General features: G+C 44.3%; 1 protein-coding gene across 2 annotated transcripts in view; it reads right to left on the bottom strand.

Annotated features, from left to right (window-relative positions):
* The window catches only part of TGFA (transforming growth factor alpha), a 108,950-nt gene extending 82,470 nt beyond the window's left edge, over positions 1 to 26,480 (bottom strand). The window contains exon 1 of one of the 2 annotated variants that reach the window (XM_014836690.3): positions 21,681 to 26,480. In XM_014836690.3, the coding sequence (XP_014692176.1) occupies positions 21,681 to 21,720 (40 nt within the window). In that variant the 5' untranslated portion in view covers positions 21,721 to 26,480. The remainder of the gene's footprint in view (positions 1 to 21,680) is intronic. The other variant, XM_014836689.3, reaches the window with a different exon arrangement.
* Positions 26,481 to 27,225: the final 745 nt, after the last annotated feature.

Below are 27,225 nucleotides of genomic sequence, written 5' to 3'. Positions count from 1 at the left end.
GGAACCAAAACCAGCTGATGCAATGGCCCAGCCACTTTGGAGGGCAGTGTGGTGGTTTCCTGCAAAACTAAACAGTCTTACCATATGGTCCAGCGATCAAGCTCCTTGGTATTTACCCAAATGGTTGAAAACTTATGTCCACAGAAAAACCTGCACCCAAATGTTTACAGCAGCTTTGCTCATAACTGCCCAAACTTGAAAATAACCAGATGTCCTTTAGTAGGTGAATGGATAAACTGTGGTACATCCAGACGACAGAATATTGTGCAGCAATAAAAAGTGAGTTATCAAGTCATAAAAAGACGTGGAGGAAACTTAAGTGCATATTACCAAGTGGAAGAAGCCAATCAGAAAAGGCCGCACACTGTGACTGTGTAATTCCAACTATATGACATTCTGGGAAAGGTAAAACTATGGAGACAGTGACAAGACCAGGGGTTTGGGAGAAGAGAGGGTGGGAGGGATGAATAGGGGAGGCACAGGGGGTTTTTAGGGCAGTAAAACTATTCTGTGTGATAATGCATGTTATTGTACATTTGTCAAAACTTATAGAATGCATAACACAAAGGAGAAACCCTAACGTAAACTAGTGACTTTAGGTTACATTTAACTTCAGTTAAAAAACATTAACTTTAGTTAATAATAATGTACCAACATTGGCTCATCAATTATAGCAAATGTACCACACTAAAGCAAGATGTTAATACGGGAAATTGTGTGGGATGGGGTAAGGAAGTATATGGGAATTCTCTGTACTTTCCATCCAATTTCTCTATAAACCTGAAACTGCTCTTAAAAAAAAAAATTGTCAACTAAAAAAAAAAAAAAAACAGCTGATGACAAATACAACACCATGAAGCTGAATTACTTTACTCCACATCCTAAACTGTCCAGTCAGACTGCTTCCCTAAGTTTAAGTAAAAGTCCTTCTCCTAGGAAGGCCAAGCTGGCATAAACAGCTTGGGTTGGACTTTTCTGGAAATGCAAAGGAGACACTGCTCAACCTTCCATGGAGCCCCATGGCTTTTGGCCTCATCGCTGCCCCCTCAGCTTGGCTGGGTGCACAGGCAGACGACAAAGCTTGCTTTCCCAGCCATCGCTGTGAATTCTAGCCAGCTGAAAACTCAGGGAGGGAAGCAGCACAATCAGTTCTCGTATGTTGTGAAATGTGTTACAGGGCTGTGCTCAATGAACGTTTATTGACAACAGCTCCCAGGGAGAAGCAACGACCAGCTTTGGTCAGTGGCTGATAGGACTGGGCTGGGCCACAGTGTACTCGGAGCCTTACTCTCAAACTGGGAATATATCAGATGAGAGGAAGCAGAAGAGAGCCAGGTTCCTTGTGGAAATAGGCCATGGATAAGGCAAGGGAGGGGACCAGAGGGGAGTAAGAGGAGGAACAATGGGCGAGGGGTCTTCCAATAGAGAGAGCGATAGGCACAGTCAGGAGTCTGAGCAGATTTTGAAACAACCAAGGAAATCCAGTATCCTGCTTTCAGGGCAACTGGCCTTGCTTCTGTGGTTTATAATGTAAAACAGATGACGTATCCTAGACATGCTGTCCCAGAGGACAAGTTATTAATACAGTTTTCAATCTGTTGCAGCCAGTCATCTGCTCTGAGACTGAGGGAGCAGAATACAAGAGTTGCTAGAAGGATAGTTTAATCCAACTTCTTTTTTTTTTTTTTTTTAAAGATTTTATTTTTTCCTTTTTCTCCCCAAAGCCCCCCGGTACATAGTTGTATATTCTTCGTTGTGGGTCCTTCCAGTTGTGGCATGTGGGACGCTGCCTCAGTGTGGTTTGATGAACAGTGCCATGTCCGCACTCAGGATTTGAACCAATGAAACACTGGGCCGCCTGCAGTGGAGCGCGCAAACTTAACCACTCGGCCACAGGGCCAGCCCCTAATCCGACTTCTTGACCCTCCAGTTATATCCAAGAGTGGGCTCCCAAGTGGGTGTCAGGCACAGCTTTTATCATAACAAAATGAAGCTACAGTTATGGAGAACTTTTCCACCTCCTCTTCCTGTCCTTTCTTACATTCAGGTAGAAAAGGAACAAGAGAGCAGTGGTGGTGTTTTAATCGTCCAACATCATCCTTCTGTGAGGACCTACGAGCAAGGTAACAACACAAGCGGCTCACCCCCCATCCCCAGCACTGTCACAACCTGACATTTTATTGTATGTTTATTTATTTATTTTCTGTCTCCTTGGGACCAAGTAGGGGCAAGGGAGATAGTGTTTTTTGGTTCACCGTATGCTCAGTGCCCAGAACAGTGCCTGACACATAGACAGCTGTCAACAATACTTGCTGAATGAATTCAGTTCCTTTCCAAGCCAAACCTGCCAGACAGTTCCACAGAGGTGTCCATGGAGTGTGAACCAAAGAAGTTAACACCTGAACTCCTATTTGTGCAGGAGCACTTGCTAAGAACTCCAGAATCTAGGTTCTTTCATCCTGGAATCAGAAAACACCTTCGAACTTTCCTGTGATGACAGTTCTCCAAGAACTAATGCAGACACTGGAGCATTTTCTTCATCATGGGGGCAGGGGCGTGTGTGTGAGTAAACAGAGTCATCATGGATGTCCTTTCTGAACTGGTGACATCTAACGGAGACCTGAATATAATGAGGGAACCAGTCCTGCAAAGATCTGGGGGAAGAGCATCCAAAGCTGAAAGAAGAGCAAGTGTAAAGGTCCTGAGGTGGGAGTGAACTTAGCCTGTTTGGGGAAGAGCAAGAAGGCTGGTGTGGCTGGAGCAGGACAGTGGCGGCAGACGAGGCTGGAGAGATGCCAGGGCAGGTGTCTCACACGGGGAATGCTAGAGTCTGAGTTTTATTCCAAGCTGGAGCCACTACAAGGTTCTGAGCAGGAGCCACAGCATCTGATGTGTGTGTTAGGATTGCTCAGGGCACTGAGAACAGAAGAGGCCTTAAGGAGGCAAGACTGGAAATTGGAGCAGTGGGGATGAGACTACTGCAGAAGTCCAGGCAAAAGAGGAGAGGGGGAGCAGGGGAGGACGTTAAAAGTGGCTGGATGCAGAATACAACAGAAACACAGCGGACAGGACTCACTGAACATGGGAGGTGCATTCTGGCCTCGTTCTGTCAGGGACCTCCTCTCTTCACCCCCTCTCTACTCTACCAGTCCCTGCTTTCTCTTCACCTTCCTAGGCCATGTTCGACCTTCAAAGCCAGTTCAAACATCAATGTCTTCAAAAACCTTTCCTGACCACCTCAGATGGAAGACCCCCGTCTCCCTCAAAAAATTAAAAACAAATGAATAAAAAGACAAGAACACAGGCCTAGAGAAACCCATTAGCAGGCTCAACGCCCACAAGAGCCAAACCACACCAGTCAACCTTATCTTGGTTCTCTGAACAGTTTTCACGAACAGTTCCCTTCCAAAGTCTGCCCACTCTCCCCGAGATCCTCCAGGAGGCTACAAACTGGAATGAAGTTTCTGCCCCTGGTCTTCCCCAGGCGGGTCCCAGGGATCTCAGTCCAGGGTCACCCCACACTTACCTGTGTGACACTCGATCAACATCCAGGATAAATTAGTCTCCAGATGCTGATGGCTGTACCCAAGGCTTTCTGGACGCACGCGCAGAATCTAATCCCGCTCACGTGTCCCTCCGCTACGGCCCGTGGGCTGCACTAGAGCATCCCAGGCTCAGAAAGGGAGGGCCCGCAAGGAGCAAAGTGAACGGGCCCCACGCTGACCTGTGACCAGAGCCTGTGCAAGCTACAAACAGACAGACCCAGAGACTATTCTCTGCTCTGAGTTTCTCTACTCTAAATGTCCTGCCTCCTCAGTGACCTCTTATGCCCCGTGTGGGCACAGCCCAGCTCTCGACTTTGCTTCCTATCTCCCCACAGTGCCTGCGGGAGAGAATTAAACAGAAACAGTCACCCCCCCTGAAGCGAGTATAACGATGCTGAGATGGCTGCTGTGGTTGGAACACAACGACGTGCCACATATCCTCTTGGGAAAGGAGTCCTTCCCTCTAAGAAAGGTAGAAGTCAGTGTTCCTTCTAGCTAGGGGCAGCCAGAACACTCCTGCTACAAACTCAACAAGCGTCCAAGATCGGCAGACTTAACATGAACGCAGAGCTCCAGGATCCAGCATTAGCTGTGGTTTTCCACTTCTTACCTCAAAGGGAGGCAAATACCCCAGAGTCCTGAATGATGACAGGACATACCAGTTCCACAGGTTCCCTGCCTTGCTGGGATGCTAATCGTGCCTAACAGGACTCCATAGCACATGGCTATGGTTTCAGGTTTATGGAACACCTTCTAAAAACTGAAGTACTGTATTAAAAAAAAAAAAAGCATGAAATGTAGGCGGAAAAAGTGGGAACATCTTCAACTAATTCCTTGGAAACACATGTGTTTTTCTCATCCTTAAGAAAAAGGTCCCACCATCTCAAGCCAGAATGCAAATACACTGCACATGTATCATCACCTCCATACTGAGCCCACAGCAGACATTACTAATTGATTACAGCACTGTTTCCCACTGAACTCAGATGCAGCCTCTAACCCCTCTAGGTTTTGGGTTTTTTTTTTTTTGAGGAAGATTAGCCCTGAGCTAACATCTGCTGCCAATGCTCCTCTTTCTGCTGAGGAAGACTGGCCCTGAGCTAACATTCGTGCCCATCTTCCTCTACTTTATATGTGGGGCGCCTGCCACAGCATGGCTTGACAAGCAGTACCACGTCTGCACCTGGGATCCGAACCAGTGAACCCTGGGCCACAAAGCAGAACATGGGAACTTAACCACTGCATCACTGGGCCGGCCCCCCTAAATCCTTCTAAACAGCCACTTCTCAGTGATCACAGTTGGCCTAGATGATGGAACTATTTCCCACTTCTGCTCAAAAAATATCTGCTGCTATGTCAATGATGTTTTGGGAACAAGGGGTGGGAAGGGGAAGGAAAAGGAGAGAGAAGTGAAGAGAGACTCTAGCAGCAAATTATCTGTCATCAATAAAAACATACTGGTCAACCATTGAATGTTAGGTATTATGCAAGGCACTGCAGAAGTTGAGAATAGGGGCAAGGGGAAAGGTGAAAGAAAAAGCCCATGAAGTAGGAAATGAAACCCCTAGATGAAACACACACACACACACACACACACACACACACACACACACACAATTACTGTCAAGGGAGCAAGAGGTCATCCAGAGACATCCACTGATATAAATTCAAAATGAAACTGGATTCTTTTTTTCCCCAAGTGTAAGAAAGGCAATACCTAAGAATGTCAATAGCTATTCATACTGATTTATCCACCTCCTCAAAGCAAAAGATTTTTATATAAACAAAGCCCTAGATTTTCAGAAAATTTCTGCCTGGGAAGCCTCTGAAAATAGCTCATCAGGTGGTAAACAGCCCAGGTGAAAACAATGACTGAACCATTTATGAAAGAGGCTAAAGTGGAGAAAGCCAAGAACAGCCAAGAGTAAGGTAATTTAGAACAATCCGGATTTCTTTAATGCTTTCTCATTATCTTGTTGGGAGCCTAAAAATGCTTTTTCACCAGTTAATAACGTTCTTTTCAAGGCCAAACAGTGAGGCCATTCTCCCACTTTTTCTCTGCTCACAGTGGAGGTCAGACGACATCAAGGCCCCCAGAGGGCATTCTAGGTTGAGCCGGACCAGCCTCTGGTGCCCTCAGGGATGAAGACCTTGCACACGGAGGGGGACTCACCTTGCAGCCTGACCGTCTCCCCCATTTACAAGGACAGTCGGTACCTGCCTTGTCTAGTGAAGCATATTCAAGGGAAGACACACATCATATCCTATCTTTGGGGGTAAAAAACATACCCACACCTACCCCTGCTGTTCACTTCTCAAGGCTGGAAGCTCAAATAAGCTGTCCACCCGCACGGTGGCCTTGCAGGAGCTGCCTCTCCGACAGCCCCACTCTATTGTTGGCCTGTGAACGGTCACCCCCTGGAGCAGAACCCTCTCCTGCTTCAGGCGGTTCCTCCCACAGGAGCACAGAAAACAGCCGGGAAGTGTTGTTCCCTGATGAGCAGGTGAAGCACATGTAAGAACGACTAAGCTCGGTTATTTTCTTTACTGCTGGGAAACAGCAAGGCTTATCTCCCCCGTCTTTTCCGTGTTATCACTCACCAGCTCCATGCAGTTGGCTTCCTCGAGTTCTGAGGTGCAAGCTGAAAAGATGAAGAAATTTTGACCCAAAAGGACTGCTCTCTTCCAAAAGTAAACCTTTCTTTTTCGTTTTCCTCCTGTTGAATGTTACAGCTAAAGAGCATCAATCAGAGGAAGAAATGCCAGATGGCGGGTCACTAAGAGATTGGTGATGCAAATGAAGACCAAGGAGTATATAGCGCAGTGGGGAGAAAGCTGTGAAGATACAAGCAGGCCCTCTGCTCCAAGAACTACAGAATTTTTATAAGGGGCTACTATCTGTGTGTTTAAAATCTCAGGAGATGTTTTAGGGAGCCAGGAAACTAAACTATCAACTTTTCCTCTTCCCTGGGCCAGCAGGATGGGTTTTTACACAATTACCAAATAGGCAACTTTTTTTTGGCGGGGGGGGGGGGGGGGGCCCTAGGAGAAGGAATCTACTTTAAGCAAACCAGAGATGGGAATGGTTTGGATTTATAAACAAATTAAGGCAAGATTGTTCTAGAAAAGGATTATCAAATAAGGTCCTTGAAATAAGATCTAGATTTTTAAAACCCACATTTTTTCAGAAGCTCACTCATAGCAAAAGAGGTCCATCCCACTGGCTGTTTTGTGTGTTAGTAATATACTGATTGCCAATGCATAGGACTCCACTACCTTCACTGAAGGAACAAAAATCACCTTTAATAAACATCTGTAGACTGTCCACACTGTGGCCCTGCTCTAACACCTGGGGATCCAGATATTAAACCATCTATTCAGAGGTGCAAAGACCATCAAAAAATGCTGCCAGCTGAATGAGGGAAATTCCTATATACAGTGAAACAGTAGATGATGTTTTTGCTCTGATCTGCTGTCCCACCAAGTCAACGGAAATGCATGTGTTTTTGTGGGTACATGTCATTGCCAGAGTTGGGGGTGAAGAGTCTGAAAGTCAGCCAGCTATTAGCAAATGTGCTCATACAGATTCTATCTTTAGTTGGACTGTGAAGAAAAGCGTTGAAGCAAAAGTGCTACGGACTCTGCCATCTTCCGCTATTATTTGGGGAAATGTCAATTGGGGAGGTGTAGAAATGGGGTGAGGAGGAAGTGAAGCCAGCACCCTAGCAGGGGCCTTAGAGGTTACAGTTCACATGCACTGTGATGTTCAAGTATGTCACCCCACTGGGGGAGAGGATCCCTGCATAAATGCAAGAGATCACCTTTTAAAACAAACGCCGTTTTAAAGCCATGGTAGAAATGCCAGCAGGCCTCCAATAACAAATTTATTATTAGAGGTTTCCTGGTCACAACAGAATATATTAAGTAGCACATCTTGTGATTATCTGTCTTCTGAACATCTGAATTTTTGACTGAAGGAGGAAAAAAAGAACTCTACCACACTTGCTTCTTTATGATATTTCATGGCCTTGGGAAGTAGCAAAATTTCTTTCTTTTTAGCCAGCATGACAATTACCTGCAAGGCAATTGCTCTCAACTTGGTAAATATTTAGGAGAGCGGCTGTCTGAAAGTCTGATTACATTTGGCCTCATGTTAGCTACAAAATGGCACTCTCACACATGACTCTCGACACCTCAGCATCCACAGCCTTCCGTAACGGACAAGGAGAAGCAGAATAGCAGGATGGCTAGCCCAGCAAGCAAGGGTCCTGGGTTCAAATCCTTGTTCTGCCACTTGCTGCCTGTGGGAGCCTGGGCAAGTGACTTAACATTTTTGTGCCTCAGTTTCCTCATCTGTAAAATGGGGATAACCACCATATCTCATAGGATTGCTAGATGGGTTAAAGGAGCCTGTGCAACACGTAAGGCACTTAAAGAAATTAGCATGTACCAGACACTGCTCTAAGTGATGGCCATTATCTCTTCAGAGTGCCTTGCCGTGTCATACCAAGAACCCTCCTCTTGAGCCCAAGGTGCCCACTGTGTATCTCGTCATATTGTGAAAAACTGTGTCTGCTTCTGCTACAATCTACAAGGAATTCAGGGGTTGGGGGCAAGGGCTAGGTCACTGCCTTCTGCGTTAATATCACCAAACCCAGCAGAGAATCTGATACACAGTTAAATGTTTGCCAAAGTGAACAAACCACGTACAAAATAAATAACCTAAACACACAAATAGCATCCCACACTTTGAGCTGATAGATTTTATTTTTGTTATTCATCCCCTTGGCTCTAAAATATAGCATTCAGCGAATAAAGTAGCTACCTTGGGTGAATTAAGAACCAAATGTTACATTAGTCTCAGTTCACAAAAATCACAACTACCGTTTGATCATTTGGATATATTCTCCATGGGATGACAGCTGAGATACTCCAAATGCTTCTTTTATTACAGTTAAAAGAAAAATGTCCTCCCTTTTATCTGAAATCCAAAAAATCCAATTAGTTGAAAGGACTGTTTTGTTTATTTTTCCCTCTCTTCCACAACAGAGGAAAAAGGCACATCACAAGAAAATAAGCTCACATTACACGGTGAGTTGATGTTGTTTTCCTAAGTGTAAATCTCTAACTTTCAAGCGGTTCACTGGGGCATAACCAGTCCATTCACTGAAACCTTCGACAACCTACAGAGGATTCAAAATAAGAGCTTATATGAAATGATGGCCTCAATCAAAGAAGGTCCCACTCTCTTGATCCTAATAGAGGAACTTGGAGTAATGCCTTTTATGTTTTTATCTCTCCATAAGGAAAGTTAAAATAGAGCAGATTTTTTGCTTAACTAAGTCAGGCAGAAAACTCTACTCATTGGAACTTCTCATTCACAGATAGTAATAAAATTTTTGCATCAACTACAGGTACCACTTGGGGATGAGAGTGTACTAGTGATGGTCTTCAGACATTGAGAGACCCTGAAAGAGCTTCTGAATCATTAAAGAATGATGAAGTTACATAACAATGCTTAATGTGAATGCACCTAACAACAGAACATCAAAATACGTGAGGCAAAAATTAACAGAACCACAAGGAGAAATAGATGAATCCACTATCATAGTTGGAGACTTCAACATCCCTCTCTCAGAAATGGATAGATCCGGCAGGCAGCAAATCAGTAAGGACACAGTTGAACTCAACTGCACCATCAACCAACTGGATACAATTGACATCTAGAGACGACTTCATCCAACAACAGCAGAATACACATTCTTCCCAAGTTCATATAAACATTCACTAAGATGGACCACATTCTGGGCTATGAAACACACCTTGACACATACAAAAGAACAGAAATCATACAATGTCTGCTCTCAGACCACAAAGGAGTTAAACTAGAAATCAATAACATAAATAAACACACTCCTAAATAACACGTGAAATCTCAAGAGAAGTCAAAAAATATAAAGCAGTGCTTAGAGGGAAATTTATAGCATTGAATGAATATATTAGAAAAGAAGAAAGATCTAAGATTAATAATCTAAGTCTTCACCTTAGGAAAACTTAGAAAAAGAAAAGTAAATCCAAAGTAAGCAGAAGAACAATGAAGTTATTCATTTAGTTACTGTTTTGTTCTACTTTAAACATCTGAAAATTAGTCATTCACATGGGACAGCACTTTCTCAAACTTTTCCATCAAAATTCCTGAAATGGCAAAGAGAAGGAACTCATACCCATTCCTCTGGAGTCTGGGGGCACAACCTGAAACAACTGAAGGAAAAAAATCACAATTCACCCAAAGTCTTACATCCTAAAAATTAATTTTGATATTTCAATCTTGCATTCTATTCACTAATACATCTGAGTTTGTTTTAATATAGAAAACAATGTTATGATTTGCCAGCTGGGTTCCTTTTTGATTCTTTAATTGTTCCCAGTTCCAGGGAGGTGTCACCAGGTTTGGTCTCGGGCTCCAGGTATGCCACAGCCTACTCCTCAGTACTCCCATTTGAGAAGAGGACATGGAAATATACCGCCTCAGTTAATGAGAATGTCACATGGAGAATTGTAGGCCTGCCTCGTGACCCCCAATTCCTGCAAAGCACAAATTTCCAGAAAGAATAGGAGCACACAGGCAGGTTCAACAAGCCTTTCAAGACAGTGAGACCCAAGGTCCATCAGTCTTCAGCCATGCTGAGGAATGAGTAAGTCATCCTTTCTCCCCAGTGACTGAAACACGGTAAGTACTCCTCCCCACTAACACAGTAAGTGTGCCTTGCCTCCACCACCACATGCATTTCTTCCTCCAACACGCCCTAGCTGGGAGGGAAGTAGAAGTCTTGTCAGGAAAGGGAGAAGTGAGCAATACCCCCTATAATACACTGTCTACCTTCCTAGTTATCTGCTCCGACTTCCCTGGGCAATGACACGTTCCCAACCCAAAAGAATGGTTCATTACAGGGTGAGCCTCAGATTAACGGAACAGAGCAGAAACGCCACAAACAGACCCACGTACTCCTGAGAAGGGATCGAGTTACAAAAGTGGGATTTGAAATCAGTGAGTAGAGAATAAATTATTCAACAAATGGTGTTAGGGTAACTGGATCAGTATTTGACAAAAAGGCCAGTTAGAGTCTTATCTCACATCTTACACCAAAATACATTCCCGAAGAACTGAAATTGAACTTCAAAAAGTAACAAAATAAAAGTACAAAGGGAAAGGCGAGATGAAAGAGTCATAGCAAATCCCTTTCGTACCACGAGACAAAGCAGATATCATAAAGGAATAGTGAACAGATTTTAAGTCTTGAAAAGTTAAAAACAAAAACAAAACCATACTTCTGTAAACCCAAACACAACACATATAAATTTAAAAGGCAAAATGACAAAATGATGAAAATATTTAATATCTTTTAAAATTTGCTTACAAATCAATAAGAAAATAACCCACCTACCCAAGACATGAGCTAAGGACAGAAATGTGTAACCCTCAAGAAAGTGGGTTTAAATATGCAAACATGAGAAAGCAGTCAATTGTACCAAAGGTTGGTTTTAACCAAAGAAATGCAAATTGAAACAAGGAGATACCATTTTGCCAACATGATTAGCCAAGTCTAGAAAATGATACTAATCATCAAAGGCAAGTTTGCTGATAAACAGGTACTCACACATAGGTCACAGAAGTATAAATCGGTATAGCTTTCCTGGAGGTCAGACTGTCAAAACACATTAAGAGGTTAAAAAACACGTACCTTTTGACCTAGTAATCCATTTCTGGGGATTTACCCATAGAAGATAATTACGAGATGCTGGTAATGATTTAGCTACAAAAATTTTCATTTCAGTTTTCAATATTTAAAAGTAAAACCACCTACATGTTTATCAATAAAGGATGGGTAAACAATGATAGCGTTGGACAATGGAATGTGTTAGTCATTAAAAAAAAGAATAGGTTGATAGATATATTTGTATTTTTGCCATGGAAATATTTCCCCTATATACTGTAAGTGAAAAGCAGATTTTAAAATACCAAATGCCATTTTCGAAGGAAAAAAAGTGAATATACAAATATCTGTATCCATTCACAGAAAGAGATCTGGTAAGGCACCTGGTAATTAAACCTTACCAGAGGATGTCTCTGGTGAGTTGAATTTGGGGGTGTTTTGTAGATTCTTTTGTTTGTAGATTCTGCTTTCTATTTCATTTTAGACAAAGAAGGAGCAGGATTTAACCGAGGCCAGGAGAGAAGGACCGTATCCTGAATGCCCTACATGAGGAGGTCGCAACCACAGGGTGGCCTACACTGTGGCCAGCACTAAAGCTGTGTGTTTGGGGCATTTTCTTTGGGGGGCAAGGGAGTAGCTGATGAGGTTTAGGGACAGCCCAGATCCAGAAGGATTCCCCATCTATGTGATCTACGAGTTTACCTCACCTCTGTAAAAATTGCTCAGGCCCCAGGCTTGCTTTCATTCCAGTTCAGGGACCTATGATTCATCCCCTGAAACCCTAATTATAACACCCAAGGTCTGCTATGTGCAAAAAACAGCTGTCATTGTTTAAATTTGCTGGCAGGGAGTGTGCACAGCATGCAAACCGGCCAGATGATGTGCTCCTCCAGTGCAAAAATAATAACCCAGAAACTGTCCCAAGGTGAGAAGTGCTCAAGCCCAGAGTTTCCAGCTGAGCTCAGCGACAAGGTGAACAGGTTATGTCCCTTCGTAGTCCATACGCCAACTCCTCAGAGCCACTCACAGTAAAAGTTACAGGTCTTATGCTGTTTCTTTCAATCAAGAAAAGTATCTTGAGTTTGTGTTTCCCCTGTTGGTTGCCAAGGCCTGGCAGAGGGAGGGGAGCAGAGTGTGTAATTGCAAACCTCCCATTTATCAGCTCTGGCTGCTTTTGTGTCACCACATTACATGTACCATTTAGCCAGTTAATCTCCTGCACCTCTTGGAAGTACAGTAATTACACAGAGAGTGCCTCAGACCTGGCCAGAGATGACGAAAGAGCAGTAAAGGTACATCTGTCTTCTAAGTGCCCAGGAGAATTGTTTGCTGACCTCATTCAAACTTAAAGGCCCTAAAGAATCCAAGAGGAAGACACGGTCTCTTTGTAAGAATCCAATATTTTTACCTAGAAGTACTGATCTTAAAAAAAAACAAAAACAAAAACAAACCCAAAAAGCAAACAAGCAAACCACAGAAATCTCCCACTCAGGCATTGGTCATCTTGCTCCAAACACTACAGTAGCATCTAATGGGCAAAATAGTGTATTTGGAGGTTTTTAAACTTTTAAAGTGTAAGGAACCATCAGGAAGGTACTGTAGCAGCTTCTGCTAGAAATGATAATGCCATGCAGCATCCAACTCAGAAACATTACTATCACAAAGTAATATTTGTTACTTTGTTACTATGATACTGTAACATTGTATAATTATAATGATAATATGTAACTGTATATTACTGTAATATTTGTTACTTTGGCACATGCAGTTATGCAGGTAAACTAGTTATTTACCTGGCTTCTGGGAACACTATCAAATGTGAAGCTTTGACTTAAATTTGATTTAACTAAAAAAAAAAGGTTCTTTTTTTCAAAATATCCTTATCAAGAAAAACAAACAAATATATTCTATTTTGGGGGCCTGGGTGCTTACTTTGTTTCATATTTGGTAAAGTCACATTAACTGAGGCCACAGATGTAAAAGAAAAATTTTTAATTAAAAGGAGATCATTTACAAATCCATACTAAAAATTTAGAAATCTGAATTGAAAAGATTGTGAGGAAAATAAATAATTACCAAAAATGACTCAAGAAGTAGAAAACTTAAACTGACCACTGAAAAGGGAGCAGGCCCAGAAGCCTCAGAAGCAATTTCTTTCAAGCCTTCACAGAACCGTTGGTTCATGATATTTCAACTATTCCAGAGCAAAAAAACAGATGGAATGTTTTAAAATTTATTTTATAAAGCTGATATAATGCTGATATCAAAACTAAAAAAAGAAAACAAGACCCCAAACACTTCAGGATGAGTCAGATCTAGCAGTATATACAGAGAAAATACCACAAACCCAATAAGGATTGATTCCAGGAATCTGCGGATGGCTATAACATAACTGAGTCAATAAATGTCCTCAAAACATTGGGAAAAAAGCCAAAAAACAACACATGTTATTTATCTTGCTTTAAAAAATAAAGCAAAATGCCAAATCTTTTAGTAAGTTGTGAAGAGAAATACATTTTATTAACATGATAAAGTTTACATGTATATATACATATCTAAATACATATTCACATATATACATAACCAAAAAGCCTCATACTTAACTGTTAAATGCTACAAACATCATGTGTAAGTCAAGAAAAACACAAGGATATCTACTGCCTTTAAAAAAGGCTGTTCTTAAAGTTCTTACCAGCACTATAAGATTAGAAAAAGTAATAGATCAGAATATTAAACTGAAGGAGGTGAAGTTATCGCTATTCAAGATTACATGATCATCTACCTGTGACCCTAAGAGAATCAACTGAAAGACTACTAAAGTTAACATATATTTTTAAGTTTTTAAAAAACCAGCGATAAGCAATTAGAATAGAGAATAGGGGAAAGGTCTCACCCGCTGGAATACAAGCTCCATGAGAACAGCACTTGGGTTCATTCTTGGCAGATTCCCTATCATCTAGAAGGGGTCCCAGCCCAGAATAGGTGCTCAATAAATATTCGTAGAATACATGAAGGAAGAAGTTCACCATAAGGGCAAAAATACAAAATAATAGGACCAAACTGAAATTCCACAGTCAAGTACTTAAAAGAATTTAGCATATGATAAAAATAGAATTTCAAACCACAAAGGGAAGGATAGATTATTCCACAAATGGCAGTTCAGGCTACTAACTGGTAGGCTGTTTTAAAAAAATGAAATATGAATTATACCTCACATCACAAGCCAGAATAAATTATAGATAGAATAGTTCAATACAATATATGGAACCACTACAGAATTAGAATAAAAAAATGGGTAAATATTTGCCTTATCTTAGGATAGGGAAAGTTTTTCTAAATATACAAGCAAAAGTAGGAAGCTTAGGGAGAAAGACTGATAGCTTCTGCTACATAAAAATAAAAACCTTCGGTATACCAAAAATACCATTTATAAAACAGTAAAAGACAAACAATAAGTGGGGGACATACTTGTCAAGTATTAATATCCTTTATATATAAGATGTTGTTATAAAGCTGTAAGAAAAGGATGATCAATAAGAAAAAAATTTGAAAAGGTTAAGATGCAAATAACGAGATGACAAATGGTTAACAAGTTTACTCACCCTAAGAAATACTAAATACAAAATTTGAGCTGAGTTCTTTTTCTCCAATCAACTCAGCAAATGTTAAAACTAACTTCAGGTGTCATGGAAGATTCAAGAGAACCGGCATTCGCACACTGCTGGTGGGAAAAAAGGCCAATTACTAGGACTTTATCCTGAGTGATCAAAGATGTGCCAAACATCTGTGTACAAGAATGTCTGTTGTATCATTTATCTTCCTTGACTTTAGACATTTTAAATTTAATATATGCTTATTATAAAAAATTGACCAATTCAAACCAGGGCACTGGACTATACATATGGTTCTAGAACCTGTGTTCAAAAATTTAATATATCATGAAAACCTTTATTCTTTTAAATAGATACGTAGTAAATCATTGTATTGATATATAAAAGTAAGTTATTTAAGGAATCTCTTTAAATAATTATAACAGTTCTGGTACTAGCAACTTGTTACTATTATAAACAAGTCAATAATCACCATCTTTTATATTTTTCTTTGCACATTTAGGCAAGTATTTATGTAGAATTGATGACTCAAATTATGCCACTTAAATTTTTTTTTTAAAGATTTTATTTTTCCTTTTTCTCCCCAAAGCCCCCCGGTACATAGTTGTGTATTTTAGTTGTAGGTGCTTCTAGTTGTGGCACGTGGGATGCTGCCTCAGCATGCCCTGATGAGCGGTGCCATGTCGGCACCCAGACCCAAACCGGCAAAACCCTGGGCCTCGTGAACTTAACCACTTGGCCACGGGGCCAGCCCCTATGCCACTTAAAATTGATAACTATTGCCACACTGACTTCCAAAAACGTATCAATTTAAATTCTCAAGAACAACGTGCAGATTATTCATAACAGTGAGAAATAAGAAGAACATATATGGCCAAAGGGTTTCAAAATTAGTTAAATTATAGTAAATATATGCAAGGGATTATTTTCCAGCCACTAAGAATGATGTTACAGATGAATGTTAAATGACATAAAAAATTTCTATTATGAAAAATTACATTACAAAAAGAAGTAAGTTAAACAGGGTAAGCTCATGGGAATTCACACAGGCTTTTACAGAATATCTACCTATACATTCATCCATCAGACTCCAAAACAAATTGTTAATCATGGTTATCTTTGGGTGGTGGAATTACAGGTCATTAAAATACTTTTTCTCTTATGCTTTCCTGAATTTTCCAAGTGCTATAGAGGAAAAATGTTTTTGCAATCATTAAAACATTAAATCATAAACTATTTTTTAAAAACAACAATAAAAGAATTCTGAAGACTAGTTGCATTGGTGTTGCAAGAATTTACATGCAAGCACCCTTTATTATCATACTACAGAATTTTTCAGGATTAATGTTAACCACATGGCCAAGTGTTTGCCAACTGAGTCTACACTTGGAGTATCCAGCGCTCGGCACCCTAAGGGGTCATCAAGGGCTTATTGGTTTCCTCTGAGACTTGGCCTGTCCTCAGAGGTGCCAAGGGCAGAGACGAAAACCAAAGGTCTCTGCCCTCAGGGAGCCCTCAAACTAGGAAGGAAGAGAGGGTGAGCACCAGCCAACATTAATGCAAGGCAAGCCATGGAGGGGCCGGGACTCGGTTGCTGAGGTTCCCAGCCAGAAAAATTAACACTGTCAAAGATGAAAACCAAAAAAGGCAAGGCAGTAGCAGTCTGGAGTTCCACCAAGTTATACGAGCTTGTTACACAAGTTACGTGTACATCCCTTCTTGAGGAAGCCCTAACCACCTAGGACACTTGAGAAGCAGAAACTGTAAGGTGGGGGAAAACCGGAAGCTTTTCAAAGTAACGGGACAAGAAAAAATTAAAGGCAAAAGTAGTGAACACAGAATTAACTTGACAGGGGACAGACTCCATATGAAAGAAAATTGTTTCCTCTGACTTAAGAAAAAACAAAAATGTACTAGTAAATACATAAAATTCCATTTCAATAAATTTCCAACATTTTCTAAGCCCAGGTAACAACTATTTAAGTCATGTTCAATACAACGATTCATAATGCTTTGAAAGAATTTACCCAGATTTCAGAGCTGGTCTATAGGGAATGTGCCTTGTACTTGAAATGAACAGCTCCTAAGAGTTGGTTCTGGTAGTCTGGATTTATGGCTTTCCTGATTCTATGAAAGATTTTTATACTTGCGATTTCACAAGAAAAAAAAAAAAAGCAAAACCAAACCAATAGTCACCATGAAAGTACCCCAATCTTCTATCCAGATGCAATCTGAAGCATATTAGCCTTTAGCATAGAATTAAGTTCATACTTTAAAATGAAGTGATTAAAACTATCTGAAATGGCAGCCAAACAACGTCAAATTTTGGTGATCCAAAAAGAGAAAATATGACATGATTAGCATTGGTCAGCGTAAGTGTCACAACATGGGACCGTTACATTTTCCATGGATAAAGTACTAGAACACTTAGGACAATTAAGAGATCTCAGCAAGAGTTTTAACTCAGCCCTGGTCCGCAAGACAGGCCTTTAATAATGGCCCATAAAACCACAGTGGCATTTATAAACGTCAGAACGGACTTAGGATAAAATGCAATTGGTTAAGCCCGAAGTTTCCCTAACAGCAACTGACTATAGAGCAGTGGTGCTCAAAGGGTCCCACCCCTTTGGGGCATAAGCCACACCTGGGAACTCCTCAGACACGCGCTCTCCCACCTCCTGCCCTGCTATCTGCTTTACCAAGCCTTCCACGTGGTTCTGATTTAAGGGCACTGCTGTGGAAGACAGTACAGAGGTTTTGAGTGTGAAACCGAGCACAAGATGCCCAATTCAGTGTGTCAGGCTAGTCCCACTTTGGTTGACCCAATCTCCACTTCCCATTGCCGCTTCCTTTTAGTGGGCAGCCCAAAGAATAGCACCATGTTCAAATACACTTTCAAAAGGTCCTTAGAGGTAGTAGGGCTAATGGAAAAGGCGGCTATTTTTCATGTGTTACCACAGCAACATGAAGCATCATTTACTCCTATAAGAAAGGTCTCCTTTCCAGGGTACATTGAGTATTTACAGAAAGATTACTTTATCCTGAGGAAACCAAATTTTGGAAAAGCAAATACTGGTAACTCTAAAGCTTCCATATTCACCTTTACAGCCCTTGTTCTAAGTGAATTTTCCCTAATTATGGCTGCCCAATAAGGAAAACATGTGTCCTGGGCCAACCTCCACTGTCTACTCTGAAAGACATTATTTACATGTAATGGAGAAAAAAAACATCTTACTTCATGCCCCCTACTGGTCCCTCAGTCCTGAATCCACAGGGAAGCTGAGCTGTTTCATCTCTACCCACCCCTGATGACACTTCGCATCCTAAGACGTCCTTCGGTAGATCTACATCCATTCTACTTCTGGGAGCTGCTATAACAATGTTTACTTCTGGATTTTAAAACCCATTTCTGTACTATGAAATCAATTTCATTTTGTGTGTAGTCCTTTACTTTTACTGTTTTTAAATAGTTTCCATATTTACCATCTCATTTGATTCTCATAAGAAACTGTGAGGTGGGTACAGTTTTATTATTCCCACTTTACAATGAGAAAACTGGAACTGAGTGCTGACTTTAATGAACAACTGACCGATGAACTTTAAGGAGGAAATACAAATGTTCTGCATCAAAATGAAAGAATTCACGATGTCCAAAAGAACCCCTAAACTCGCTTGAATTTGTCACCTGCCAAAGGATATTCACCAAAATAATGAGGTAGGTTTTCAGGTGGGATGGTATTTTTCTGGCTTAGGAAGGGTGGGAGCTGGGAGATAAGGGAAACTCTTCCAGATACGGAATCAACATAACCTGCAATGAATGATATCTGGAATTCTATGAGGTTCAAAGGAACAATGATGATGATGATGATGGCGCTAAGATCGATTAAGCTCTTACTAAGTGCCAGGCACCATTCTGCATTTATTAAACATATTCAACAACCCTATTAATATCACCATTTTACAGACAAAAAAAACCCCCACAAAAACACAGAGAAGCTATGTAACTTGCCCAAGATTACACATCTTGCTCCCTGGACACAGAGGAGGATATGGGACTGGAGGTGCCAAGCCCCTGTGAGGTTTGCGCTGCCAGTGATGGAAACCTTACATGGGAGGACAGCCACCACAGGAACCTGGATTACTTTTCCAATGTTGCCATTTAAGCAACAGCCTACACATCCTCTCGGCCAAAACATCAATCAACGTTCAGGTTCCAAGCAATCAGGAGTGCTGACTGAGACTCCTAACAGCTGGTTCCTTCTCAGACTGTCCCCACCAGCGTGGGGAAGAAGGGGAGACATCCCAGTTTTCTAGATCTTGATTAGCAATGGAACACTGGCTGATTTGCCTGGAACTGCCTTTAGCTAATTTAAGAAAAATCAAAGAGGAAAGCAGCTCTGGAGGAAATGTGCAAATGAAAGCTGCCTGTGGTACTGACAAGTACTATTTAGTAATCTATGGAAAATGAGGTGGGAGGCAGAAGTTCTAGTCAAGGCACAGAACTAATGGCTTTTTTTTTTTTAAAGATATATAAATGAAAAGGACTCCTCAGGGTGTAAATTACTCCACTCTTGTTTTTCCTCTACTTGTTTCAACTGCTCACACTTTGGAATTGTAGAAGCCAGCTTTTACATATTGACCAATCTTTTGAAGTTCATACATCTTTTTTTTTTTTTGAGGAAGATTAGCCCTGCGCTAACTGCTGCCAATCCTCCCTCTTTTTGCTGAGGAAGACTGGCCCTGAGCTAACATCCGTGCCCATCTTCCTCTACTTTATATGTGGGACGCCTACCACAGCATGGCTTGCCAAGCGGTGCCATGTCCACACCCGGGATCCGAAGCAGCGAACCCCGGGCCACCAAAGCCCAGCATGCGAACTTAACTGCTGCGCCACCAGCCGGCCCCAATAAATCTTTTTCTTAAGGAAGGAAACAAAGATCAAGCTGAACTCTTAGGCGAGAGAAAAACTACACGATGAATGAATGCAGTCTTCATGGGCAAGTATGCTATGATGGGGAGCAACTTTCCAATGCTTCCTCAAATTTGCTTACCTTCATTATTTCCTGCCTTTAATTTTCACTGAATAACCTCAGGCCACCTTGAGATCCTAGGAGTCCAACAGAAAACCCAATTTAACAGCAAGTTGCAGGGTATTTCACAGAATCTAGCCTCAAGGAAAAATCCCAAACCTGGGAGATGGGACTAGAGTGACCCCAGTTAGGCGACTTTTCATATCCACATTCCTTCCGCACTTTAATAATCCTGGCCCAACTACTTACTAACGGTGGGCCCTGCGAGCTTCACTTTCCTCCGTTATAAAATGGGGATGATACCTTCTTCCCCAGGTTGGTGTGAAAATTAAGTGAGTTAATACACGTCAAGCACTTGGAACAGTGCCTGGCACAGAGTAAGCGCTCCAACAGTATTAGCATTCATTATTACTACGACTAGTGTTTGCAAAACACATTACAACAGGGAACCGCACACAGGAAGCTGCTACTGTATTGGTAATGTTTCATTGCTTTAAAAAAATCTGAAATCAGAACCGTCAATACAAAAAAAATATCAAATCTTGCAAAAGGGAGGGGGGGGGAAAGCGGCCCATAATCGTGCCACCTGTTGGTGAGTTTCAATAGGGTACTGTTGGCGCATCCGGTTCCATCCCTGCTCGGTGTTTCCCTCTGTGGATGCCTCCCTTCGGGCCGCGGTTCTTTACGAGCGTTTCATCAGCAGGATTACAGGCGGGTCCGTGCGCCTCGTGAAACCCTGTGCAAAACCGGGTGAGGCTGCGGCTCTGAGCTTTTCGGGGGAGGGGCTCCATAGCTTTCCTCGCACTCTAATACACGACCCTGTAGCGAGCAACTTGCTTTTCAGGGTTAAACTCAGGGGATATCGGCAGAACAATTCCTTTCACGGGAGCGGCAGCAATAACCAGGGCACCTGGGCTGTTAATTTGCTATCTCAACACTGGAGCGACCCGACCGCGAAGGGCAAGAGGCGGCCAGGGCGCGCGGCGCTGCGCCCCTCGCCACTTAACACGCCGGCCTGCGGACGCCACCGCCGAGCAGCTCACGGGCTCCGCAGACCCGTCTGCTCCTCCCTTCCCCCATCCCTTGTTCCCTCCCCAGAACAAACTCAAAGGAAATTGGCAACGCTCCGTCTAGGGTTTCACTCCTGCCCTCGGCTGACACTTCAACCACGTCTCCCGGGGAAGTTAATTAAAAGAACAATTAATCCGCACAAAAATCCAAAACCTACCCCAAAGCTCAAGAGCTCTGCAAGTTAGAAGATTGAGGGTGCCGCTGCTGACCGTGACCCTCTGTCCATCGCTGGTGGGCAGGGGTGGGCAGGGGGTAGGAAAGGGAAGCAGGCAAGGTCCTGCCGGAGGGTGGGTCGCCGGTCACCCCCAGAGTCTACACGTCACCAACGCCGGTGAAGACCGGCTTGGAGGCAGCCAGGTGAACAGGTAGGTGTGGGCAAGTGTACGAACAGACACACGCAGCCGCGGCGGATTAAAGTTCACACACCGCTTCCCCTTCCCCGGCGGGCTTTCTCACGCACGGCCCAGGCGGCCACTTCCCGGGCAAGCCTGGGCGCTCGACGGTCCCCCTCTTTGGAGCGGGTTCCCCAAACCCCCAGTAAGCCCCAGTGACGCCCCTCGCCTCCCAACTTCCAACCCCTAAAGTATTAGCCTCCCTCCAGCCTCCTAGGCGGGCGCAGAAAAGCCCGGGGACGAGACATGAAGGACAGGGAAAGCGGGGTGCGGCGGAGGGCAGGGGGCGCCGGCGTGCAGCAGGCGGCGTACGTACCCAGCGCGAACAGGGCGAGCTGTCCAGCCGAGGGGACCATCTTACGGGCGGCGGGCGGCAGGCGCTCCCGCCTCCTGCCCTACCTGCGGTGCCCGAGTGGCGAAGCGGCGCCGCGGTGCGGGGGGGAAAAAGGCGCCGGCTGAGGCAAGGCCAGCCCCCGGCGCGGGCGGGCGGAGCGAGGACCGAGCCCTCTGCGCTGGCACTCACCCTGCCGCGCTGCAGACCGGGCGGAAATGGGAAGGCGGTTACCGTCACCTCTCCGCCACTCGGGGACCGGGGCACGGCGGACCACCCTCCCGCCCCAATGGGGGTGCCCCCCTAAGGGCACTGGGGGTGGGGGTTTGGGGCTGGGGGCGGGGACGCTGCGCGCACCGAGCAGGGCGCGGGCGGCGGGGCGGGGCGGGGCGACCCGGGAATCTCTGTACCCGCCGCGCGAGCGGGGAGCCCAGGCCGGGGAAAAGGCAGGAAGCGCCGACTTCAGACGCCTCCCGCAGACGAGCAACGCAGTGTGGCCACGGGCCCCCGCTCCCAGGTCGGCGCCGACCACGGAGGGCGAGCAGACGGGGCGCAGCGGCTGCTTCTAGGCTCCAGGAAGGGGAGCGGAGCCGCCCGGACGGCCCGTCACCTGCTCCGACCGCCGCTGCAGAGGGCTCTCCCCGCCAAGGGACTGGGGCCGCGGCCCGGAACGGGACCTGCGAGTTTCGGCCGCCGCCTGCCAAGATTTGGCGCCACGAACATGTTCCCCAGAATCAAGCGAAGAATTTGTTAAACCGGGTTTCCCACCTGCGCCCCCATCCCAGCGAAGAACGCTCGATTCTAGGGACGCCAGCCGCCCGAGCACAGCCACCCCACGTTCCCAGGCGGGCACATTGTTAAGATCAGCGGGCCTTCGTACAAACATCTTGACTGTGGCTGGTAATGAAGATGAGTCTCCTGTCTGTGGGGCGCCTGGTTAGCCACCACTATGCCCAGTCCACCCCACTCCACCCTGCTACAGCAAGCGGAGGCCAAGAACCGGGTAGCGTGCGCCGCGAGAGGGGGTTGTATGGGCTGGAGCCACCTGGCTGGCCCTTTCAGGATTTGTGGCCTTGAGCTGGGCCCTGGTGCTGGAGGTCGGGGAAGTGGAAGGAAGACGGTCTGGCCAGAGAATGAAAGAACCATAGGTTCCCTGGGATCTGTACTTAGGGGACAGTATGCCCCCGAGAGGCAGTAACCAGTAGTAGTCTTCAGATGCCTCGAGCTCAGGGACGAACTCTCTTCTCCTGACCCCTCCGGGCTAGCTGCTCAGGGTAGACCCACTCTCTTCCGGAAGGTGGGGGATGACAGTGAGGGAATCACTTGCCGTTTGCTTGGCCCAAGGCTCAGACTCTCAGGGTTGACTTTTAAGTTAGTTTCATATGAGCTGAGGGGCCTACTTTCAAAAAGGAAGCACCAGACCATTGGCCTCAACATTTGAGCAGGAAACATCAGAGTAGAAAGGGATTTTGAAAACAGTGTAAAGTTACCTTGAGAAACCATTCATTTCAGTACATTTGTCAGAGGATACTTTGCTGGTCTTTCAACCCTTAATGATCCACGGTGAGAGTTTCATGGTAAGGGGGAGGGGGATAGCTCTTTTCCTGTGTCCACATGCATGCATGTACAGGGTACACACACTCTCTTAGTAAGTTGTCCCTCGCTCCCTTCAGCACCTGTGTCTGCCTCCTTCAGACTGGTCTTGACCTGTTCGGGCGGCTTTCTGTCTCCTTCCTAGACTAGTCTGCCTTGGCTACCTGAGGGAAGAAATCAGGAGCTCTCCAAGTCCTTCTCCTCTTCTCCAGGACCCCCAACTAGGACTGGAGAATGGACCTGTCACTGTGTTTCCTGCTGGGACACACATACCGAGTTCACTGTGGCTGAGGGCTGGCCATCCAAGCTGGTGGGAGTCAGGCTCAGCAGTTCCGTCTTTGCCCCACTCCTACACACAGACTTGTGGGTGGAGGGAAGAAACAGCAGAATCAAGCAAATGAGTTTGTCCCCTTTGGGACTGTGAAATCTTTCTAATCAAGGCTAATCTGATATCTTGTAAACTAAAGAATACCCAAATCAAAGTACACTCTAGTGCTTGGAAACCGTTAATTCTCCCTCAACATTTTCAAGAGCTAGTCTATATCTATGGTTTTATAAACCTTCCAAATCATTCAAGTCAGATAATCGGGGTTGGGTTTTTTTTTTTAAAGAAATCTACAATTTTTTGTGACTGGACTGAACTAATTTTTGAACATTTATTTATAGAACTAGGAGGAAATGAATCTCCTAAAATGTTAACACTCTGCCTTTAGCATCTTATATATCTCATTTAATCCTCACAACAGCCTCCTGAGGTAGAGTCCCTCCCCCTTTTATGTGAAAACAAATGGACTAACAGAATTTAGTAACTTCCCCAGCAAGTGGCAGAGCCTTATTTTGAAAGCAAAATGAGCTCGTTCCAAGGCTTCCATGCTATGCTGCCTCAGTTTCCACATTTTTTTTTTTTTGGAGGAAGATGAGCCCTGAGCTAACATCTGCTGCCAATCCTCCTCGTTTTGCTGAGGAAGACTGGCCCTGAGCTAACATCCGTGCCCATCCTCCTCTACTTTATCTGTGGGACGCCTACCACAGCATGGCTTGACAAGCAGTGTGTAGGTCTGCACCCAGGATCTGAACCGGTGAACCCCAGGCCGCTGAAGCAGAACGTGAGCACTTAACCACTGTGCCACCGGGCCGGCCCCAGTTTCCACATTTTTAATAAGGATAATACTGAACTCGTTGGGTTGATGTATGGACAAGTTGCAAGAACTTATTTGCATGCTTAGCATAGTATTTGATATCAATGAACATAGCTATTGTTTAAAGAAAAACTCTGTCGACATACTTTTGCCTTCTCTCAATTTCCCACCATCATCTTTGTTTTATCATTTCCATATCAGTTCCTTTGCCCATGCATATGCATATGTGTGCGTATGCACCTTCTATGGGGGGGTCATTTCACAGGTAATCCAGGGCTATGAATTTGTTTCTCAGCCTGTGATGTAAGAGGAATGAGGGGGGAAAAAACAGTAAAAAGATACAAATTAGAGCAAGGATCATTTTTCCTAAAGGGTGGTGTGACGTTTTTGCATTTTAGGAGTATGCAAGACATTGCTCTCCAAGCTGAGTGAAATTCCAGCTGTGGCCCCTGGAAGCCATGTGGAGATGTGGGTGCATTCCTTCAGCTACAGGCACAGAAGCCAGTTCACTTGGCCACTGAAGGTCCTGTTTCCGTGTGATGTGGAGCCTGATGAATATGTGGCCTCCCCTCTAGGAATACGCCTGGGCTGCCTTTGCACACACTTACTTCAGCTGGCCTTGAACTCAAAGATAATCGCTTCTGTAACAAGTGAATCACAGCCTCTCCTCCCTGTGCAAACAAGAGAACTAGGTATGTTCTACTCAGAGGCTAGTAAAATCCCTCTGTCAGTTTTCCCTTTCCTTTCTTCTACGTACTCATTATAGAGCATATGTTTAAAGAGTCCCCTTCTTCACTGTAATCAGCCTCCCCCTCCTTCCTGATTCATTTGTGGAAGGGATTGTGGGGCCACAAGCATCAGAGTCTTCCCTGAATGATTCAGGCCAGCTGAGCTCACTGTTTAGCTCGGCACTTACCCAAGATATTAGTGACTAAATGGCCCAGACACTCTTATGGAGGAAGCACAGCCATAAGCCACAGCATTGAAGGAGTTTCAATTGCTGCAGGCAGGCCTTGGAGAGCAATGACCAGAGTTGACTTCAGGTGGCTGCAGGGCCTTCCTCAGTGGCACTGGCAGACGGGGACCCAGAGGGAAAATAGTAAAGGGTGCCTGGCACAGTAGGATGGCAAAGGTCAGATGTCATCTGTGTGTGAGAGAGAAAGAGAGAGAGGTTTTATAAAGGGCTCTGGAGAACTGTGTTTAGGCAGAGTGAGGAGATTTTAATGTGTTAAGGGATTTAGGAAAAGAAATTTAATCCAAAGTAAGGTATTGTCCAAGGATCCGCCCCCGCTGAGGCCTCAGCTATTAGTGTATTCCTTATCTCTAGCCAAAGAAAAATAGGAAACCTTATGCTGAATCCATTTTCATGGTTTTCATCACCAGCATAATGGGTGGGGCAAGAAGCCATAGAGGCATTTTCTTTGTCCTCAGCTACCTGGGTAATTTTCACGGACAGTGTTGTCCAAAGACGGTCTGACCGTCTGCTTAACATCTTCCATCCCCCAGCTCTCAGGTCTGCCTTGGGAATGCATGTTGATATTGTGTATTAAGCTTGACTCCTTCCTTCCCGAGAGAGATCACAGGATGGGTGTAAAGCCCAGTAAAAGTTTGAAGGTTGATGGTTCCACTGGTGATCTAAGCAGCTACAAAGACTGGTCAGAGTCTCTAAGACTTGGAGATGAAAGAAATTCTCCCCAAGCTCAGAGGAAAAGGAAAAAAAATTATGAGACATAAGATATGAGACAGAGAAAAACAAAGCCAGGATATCCAAAATATGTTTAATAGGGAGCCCAGGAAGGGAGCAGGGAGCTGATAGAAGAGAAACTGTTCTTGTATCTCCAAACGGGAGGGCTTGGTGATGAGAAGGGGGCAGTTATACATACATACATACATAGGGCTATACATACATAGGGCTATAAGGTGGAGGGGACTTTGTCTAAAGAGACTAGGAAAAGTACAAGGACAGACTTCTATTCTGTGACAGGCATTCAAATCCTCACATTGAACTTCCCATCCTGTCTCTCTTCCAAACTCCCATTGACACAGCCAAAGGAAAATAATGATAGGGGAAAATCTGTCATTCTTCAAAACTGAAAAAGGATTCCGCCCACATACCAGACATTTCAAGGAATTTCTGTACGACTTGATGCAGATGAGACCAGTTTGAGCGAAAGGTTTGACAGCCTTCAATTCACCTCACAGAATAGAAAGGCCTCTCTCAGGAGGGACCCCCACCAGAACCCAGCAACACTCCCAAGGTTGGTTGTGACAAGGCTACGGACAAACATTAATCATGGGAAAGTCGGGAGGGGCAAATCTCCATCCTCTTGGAGCATCCAGGAAGTGTCCAGGTATTGGGGCGCACACAGGGCAGGGATCCCACTGAGGGGCTCATGTTTGATGCCTGGCACAGAGAGAACATTGCCAAGGAGCAACAATGAGGGCAGCCACGTGGCTCCCAGCTAGCTTTATGTGGTTACAACATGCAGGGCAAAGAAAGTCTTCAACATGAAGGCGGAACTGCTCCTTTGGGATCCTCCACCGACAACTGGCTCTTCGTTGTTTTCTTTCATCCATTCATTCCACACATCTATGACGAGCCTGTGTTCTAGGCACTGGGTTAGGCATGAGGGGTTCAACAATGGACAGGAAAAGTGTTCGCTGCTTCGTGAAGCCACTCAAGCAGAAGAATCAGGTTACCTCTGAAGGAAAAAATATCATCTTGATGTTTGCCACATAAATGCCAAAGACAACAAAGCAATATGTGTGGAATTTTGAGGGAAAGTGATTTTGATGCA

The sequence above is a fragment of the Equus asinus genome, chromosome 6, assembly GCF_041296235.1.
Source record: "Equus asinus isolate D_3611 breed Donkey chromosome 6, EquAss-T2T_v2, whole genome shotgun sequence".
In the NCBI taxonomy this organism is placed as follows: Eukaryota; Metazoa; Chordata; class Mammalia; order Perissodactyla; family Equidae; genus Equus; species Equus asinus.
Note: the sequence above shows the minus strand (reverse complement) of the source record. Positions and strands in the feature narration are given on the sequence as shown.